At 59.9% G+C, this 5,697-nt stretch overlaps 1 protein-coding gene across 1 annotated transcript in view; it reads left to right on the top strand.

Moving 5' to 3' along the window:
* RAPGEF2 (Rap guanine nucleotide exchange factor 2) overlaps window positions 1-5,697 on the top strand; it is a 132,639-nt gene that overhangs the window by 117,132 nt on the left and 9,810 nt on the right. The window contains 5 exon segments of the mRNA XM_006164178.2: window positions 1,839-2,050; window positions 2,127-2,250; window positions 2,803-2,826; window positions 3,874-4,097; window positions 5,403-5,594. Of these exon segments, the coding sequence (XP_006164240.1) occupies window positions 1,839-2,050; window positions 2,127-2,250; window positions 2,803-2,826; window positions 3,874-4,097; window positions 5,403-5,594 (776 nt within the window).

The raw sequence follows: 5,697 nt of genomic DNA, 5'->3' as shown, positions 1-5,697 counted from the left end.
TGCGCCTGCCTCACCTCCACGCGCTCCGGGAGGTGGGGGGCGCCTGCCTCACCTCCATGCTCCCGTCATCAGGTGGGGGGTGCCTGCCCCAGGGCTGTTTCAGCTGCAGGGAGCTGGGTGTGCGGCCAGCACTGTGACACTGCACTGTGCACTGCAGAGCTCTGGGACAGTTCGGGCCCTGGTGTCTCCCTGCGCACGTCACCTGTGTGCCTATGGTCCTGGCTGGCAGAGGCTGGGGGGATTGTGGCTAGATGTCCCTGTTGGGGGTCATTCTCTTGCTCTCTCTCATGAAAAAAAAACTTTAAAAATACACACATATACAGGGACCAGCAGTTGGCATAATGACTATGTCGCTGAACTCCTTGTAGTCAACTGCGGTTCAAGTCCCTGACCCGGTGGCTTAAAACTCAAGCTGGGCGTGTGTGTGTGCCCAAGATCCTGAGAGGAGAATGGAGGAGAAGGGATTGCGGCGTGGCCATTCCCCCTGGGGGGTGATTTCTCACTTTCTGTCTCTCAGTCTCTGTGTCTTTCTGGTGAGTGCACGCGCCCTATAGCGAATTTTTTTCTTTGAAATAAAAGTACACACATGAATGTATCTATGTGTGTGTTTTACGTATCTAAATGTACAATCCAGGACCACCATAGAGCGTTGATAGTGTAAGTGCACTAGTTTGATTGACTCACAATTCACAATTCTTTTTCCCTGAATCTTGATCTTTCTTAAAACTGTCAGAGGGCACCTGCACACAGCTGAGAGAGAATGGGGGTGCACACACAGGGCCTGGGCCTCACGCAGCCTCTCCTCCACTTCTGCACCCTGCCAGCCTCTGGCTTCCTGCAAGCCGGCCTAGCGCTGTTCATGCAGCGGCTGCCGGAGGCCCCCTGTCCTTAACTCGCGATCTCGCGCTGAGGCCGGGGTGCGGCGGAGGGTGGGTGTGCAGGGCCACGTTCCGTCTTCTCCTTTGCAGGGCTCGCAGATTGGGCAGCTCACTTCTGTGAGGTCACAGGAGCCCGAGCTCTCGGGAAGGCTCATACGCGGCATTTCATGAGACAGCGCAGCGGACGCCCAATAAAGCCGATCTTCTCCCCTTTTTGCAACTCTTGCGCCGTAGGGCGCGTGCACCCACGGGTGGGGGCTAGTGAGCAATGGTCCCCAGGAGTTAGGGTGGCCACGCTGTGGTCCCTTCTCCTCTACTCTCCACTCGGGCTTCTGGGCACGCACACATACGCTCCTGGCATGATTTTGAAGCTGCCAGGACTCAAACCACAGAGTCGGCCATGCGTGAGTCCAGTGCCTCAACCCACCGTGCCACTGCCGGCTTCAGTTTTCTTCCCTTTTAAGTAATTAGTTTGGGGCTGAAGGGAAAGACAAATGGACCTGGTGATCCGTGCTGGTGCCCGGGGTGGTCACGGAGTTGGTGTCCCCTCCGTCTGGGAGTCTGGCCTCACACGCATCCCTGACCACTTTGGTTCTGTGTCCTGCTCTGCAGCGCTCGCCCGTCTGGCTGTCCCGTGGCTGCTGCGAGCATGCACCGCTCTGTGTTTGAAGACAGAGCAGCAATGCGCCCAGCCTCGGGGTTATGCTGACTTCGAGCAGATCAGGACGGTGGCGGGAAGGAGAGCCAGGCCCCTCACCTGCCCAGGCCCTGCCTCCGTCCTCAACCCTCGTTCCCCAGACTTCCCGTTAACAGGCTCCCAGGCACCCTTCCTGAGCCGCCTGGTGGGGAAAGCGGCCTCCGAGCTGTGGCGTGTAGTAAATGGAGGCCTCACGTGAGCAGGGTGCTGCTCCCTCCCTCTCCAAGGACCAGCGATCACCACTTTCCTTTCCCTCCGGTCAGTGGCCTAAACCTGGCACCAGTGGCAAGACTGCGGACCACCTGGGAAAAGCTTCCCAATAAATACGAGAAGCTGTTTCAGGACCTCCAAGACCTGTTCGACCCGTCCAGAAACATGGCGAAGTACCGCAATGTCCTGAGCAGTCAGAGCCTGCAGCCCCCCATCATCCCCCTGTTCCCGGTCATCAAGAAGGACCTCACGTTCCTTCACGAAGGTGAGTGGGAGGTGGAGGCTCCTCCCTCGGAGAGCAGAGTTGACACCATGTGACCCCTCTCCTCTGCCCATTGCAGGAAATGACTCCAAAGTCGACGGGCTGGTCAATTTTGAAAAGCTGAGGATGATCGCAAAAGAAATCCGCCACGTGGGCCGGATGGCTTCGGTGAACATGGACCCGGCCCTCATGTTCAGGACTCGGTGAGCGCCGGCACCCCGGCATGGGTGGGCTAGAGAGGTTCAGTAGAGCGCCCCCAGAGAGAAGGGAGGTGACCGTGGCATGTGTGGGTGCAAGGCCGTGTGGGGTGCTCCGAGTCCACGTCGAGCTGTAGCTGGGAGCACACGAAGGACCCTGTGCGTCCCGCCAGTGAGCGCGTCTGTCCTTCAGGCCACACCCGTCGGTCATTCCGCTGGACCCCGTCTCGGCAACGTGGGTGTGGAGCTAGGCTCGTGCCTGCGAGTGTGAAAGGGAACGTGGGAATGACCCACACGCGTTGTGTTGGTTGTGCACAGTGGGCTGGGCTGTCCGTGTAGACAGCGTGACTCGGCAGCCTTCTTGGGCAACGAAGAATTTACACGTGTGTGTCTTCTGAGCCAGAACACTCTCCTGGCCAGGTGGCGTGTGGGTGGTGACGAGGCGGGGTTGGCGGAGGGCTCCGAGCACTGCTTACCCGGGAGTCTGGCCTTTCTTTCTGAGCTGTGATCTCTGTCTCTCTACACCCATGCTTCAACCTCCACGGCTCTCACTCACAGGAAGAAGAAATGGCGGAGCTTGGGGTAAGTGGTGAGACCCGCACACCCCCACGCAGCCCCGGCTCCGTGCGCTGTCTCCTGCCGCTGTACCTTCCAAAGCTTTGCGTCTCCGCGCTTTTCCTTTACCCTCGCAGGTGGCAAACTGACTTCCAGTGTAAGCTGTTGGGGCTTTTGAAGTCCCGACCCCCAAAAGCTATGAGGCGGTAGCTCCGGGAGTGTTAGGCCAGCACGCGTCTGAGCTCGCGGGAAGGTTCTGCTTAGATAGTGTCGTGTCTTGAGGTGGGCACGGCTGGAAGGGGTGGGGGAGGCTCTTAGAGGAAAGCGTGTGCGGTTCACACCACCAGCGCACAGTATTGGAGAAGTAAATGCGGGTGATAGAAAACGTGCCCCCAGGTGTTAAAACCAAATTTTTTTACAGCTCAACTAACTACTATTTTCATTCTATATAAACCAATCCTTTAAAAAAATAATCCTTAACAATTCATGTGCTAAGTAGTTTCCATCCATATGTGTTTACATTTGCATGACGATTTTATTAACAGACTGACCTACTTTAAAAACTCACCACACAGCCCGAGGCATGAGGAGACAGTTGTGAACACTGTAGCTAGTTTTATTTAAGCTGCGTAAAACCCTCTTTAGGAGAAGTGGACTAGATGCTGCGGCCTAGGGGGTGAGAGCCGCGTGCTCCTGCACGAGCGTTTAGGTGGAGCGTTGCTCGCTGGCTTCTGTGGCAGGACAGGAGTGTCTGAGTGCCCTGGAGAGGGGGACGGGGGCCCTCCTGTTAGCACGGCACCGGGTCGGATGTGCACAGGAGTGTCTGAGTGCCCTGGAGAGGGGGTCGGGGTCCCTCCTGTTAGCACGGCACCGGGTCGGATGCACAGAGTGGCCCTGCGTCGCACCTGATCCTCGTACAGGGAGTCCGTGGGTCTGTTGTCCTCACCCGTTTAACGTCCCTGGGGAGGCGCTGGCCTCCACCAACCTCCGAGCGGACACCGGCCCTAGGTCCTGGTGGCGGAGGGCGGGGTGCCCGTTGTGGCGCGGCCTGCATCCCTGCCCTCGCCTCTCCAGGTCCCTCAGCCAGGGCAGCAGCAATGCGGCCGTGCTGGATGTCGCGCAGACCGGCGGGCACAAGAAGCGTGTGCGTCGCAGCTCCTTCCTCAATGCCAAAAAGCTTTATGAAGACGCGCAGATGGCGCGGAAGGTGAAGCAGTACCTGTCCAATCTGGAGCTGGAGATGGACGAGGAGAGTCTGCAGACACTGTCGCTGCAGTGTGAGCCCGCCACCAACACTCGTGAGTGTCTGCAGCGCTGGTCCTGGCAGGACGCACGCCTGGCCCCGTGCAGCGCGTGGGGTGACAGGAGGGCTTTGTGCGTGGGGCCTTAGAGCCCTGAGACGCAGAGTGTGGCCGGGCCTGTGTCCACCCCGGGTAGCAGGACATGACCCAGGCCCCACTTAGTAGCCCTTGCTCCGTCTCATTCTGTGCTCCTGCGGAGCACACGTGGCAGGGCGTGGCAGGGCGTGGCAGGGCAGCTCCTGTTTGCCTTGTTCCCTCCCCGCCTTGTTCGTGTCCCCGTGGGATCGGGTCGCAGGTCAGAAGCACAGGTCCGGGTGTCTCAGCAACCCCCAGACCCCTACTGGGCAGCGCCTGGGAACAGGCCTGGCTCCCCTCTCAAGCGAGAGCTCCGCGGGGTGAACCTTCACCCACATGCAGTTTCCCAGCCTTGAACACCCGCCCTGCTGGATGTGGGTGGCACTTTCAGCCCCCGTGGATACGGTGCCAGCACGTCCCTTAGGGCATGTGGGTCTCCTGAGGGCAGGGAGGAAGATGCGGTCTGCACGGTGGTGTGGCAGGGCACTGGAGGGCTGGGCTCCATGCTGTACCAGGACGACCCCGCGGCAGGGGAGAGGCAGCGTCCGTGGGCGGCCTTGGGGCTATGCGAGCTCCCTGGCCCTCTGCTCCTGGCCGGAGTGCTGGGGCGTGTCACCAGCCGTGGCCGTCCCCTCAGGGCCTCTGCCCTCGTCTGCGGTAACCTTTACCCGAGAGCCCGGCCCCGAGCAGGCCACAGTTCCTGGTTCATTTCCGCAGCCGTGGGTCCCGTGGCCGAGACCTGGGATGCCATCCTGGGGAAGCACTTCTGACGGCCTCTGTGCCTCCGTGTGCACGCGTGTAGCTGGTACCCTGCTGCTCCTATGCAGTTACTGTGAAAGGGTGTGTTTTCTTTTGTTCCTTGAGCCACAGCATCTCCACCTGGGTCTCCACACCACAGCCCCCCGCGACCTCCCCAGCCCAGATCTGGCAGACTTGTGCCCAGAATATGCAGGGAGGGCGCGGGACGCGGCCCGGCACCTTCCCGCAGGCCAGCCTGCGGCCTCACGGCTTCCTGCTGTGCTGTTGCCTGACCCCGCTGTCCCTGTCTATGATGTGGGGTCCTCGGTGGCTCGTCAGCACCACTGTCCTGCCCCTCCCCGTGTGCTGGAGGGCTCCCCGGCTGGACCCCCATGGAGCACGAGGGAGGTGTCGACTCAGCTGACCAGACGGTGCTGCAGCTCTGGAGTGACGCTGCTCTCTGTTCCGTTTTGAACCCACCAACCTCAGTGCCTAAGAACCCTGGCGACAAGAAGCCTGCCAAGTCTGAGACCTCGCCGGTGGCTCCGCGGGCAGCCTTGCAGCAGAAAGCGCAACCCCAGCCCCAGCCGCCGCACAAAGCCAGCCCAGGCCTACAGGTCCCCGCCGTGTCCCTGTACCCATCTCGCAGGAAGGTGCCCGTGAAGGACCTCCCGCCGTTCGGTGAGTGGCTCGCTGTGTTCGATGTTTTTTTTTGCACCGAAATGTACTTTAATTCTGTTTTCTCATGGACTTTCTAAAGTGCCTTTGTATATATACAAGTGAA

Source organism: Tupaia chinensis, unplaced genomic scaffold (genome assembly GCF_000334495.1).
Source record: "Tupaia chinensis unplaced genomic scaffold, TupChi_1.0 Scaffold143591_1, whole genome shotgun sequence".
NCBI lineage: Eukaryota > Metazoa > Chordata > Mammalia > Scandentia > Tupaiidae > Tupaia > Tupaia belangeri.
Note: the sequence above shows the minus strand (reverse complement) of the source record. Positions and strands in the feature narration are given on the sequence as shown.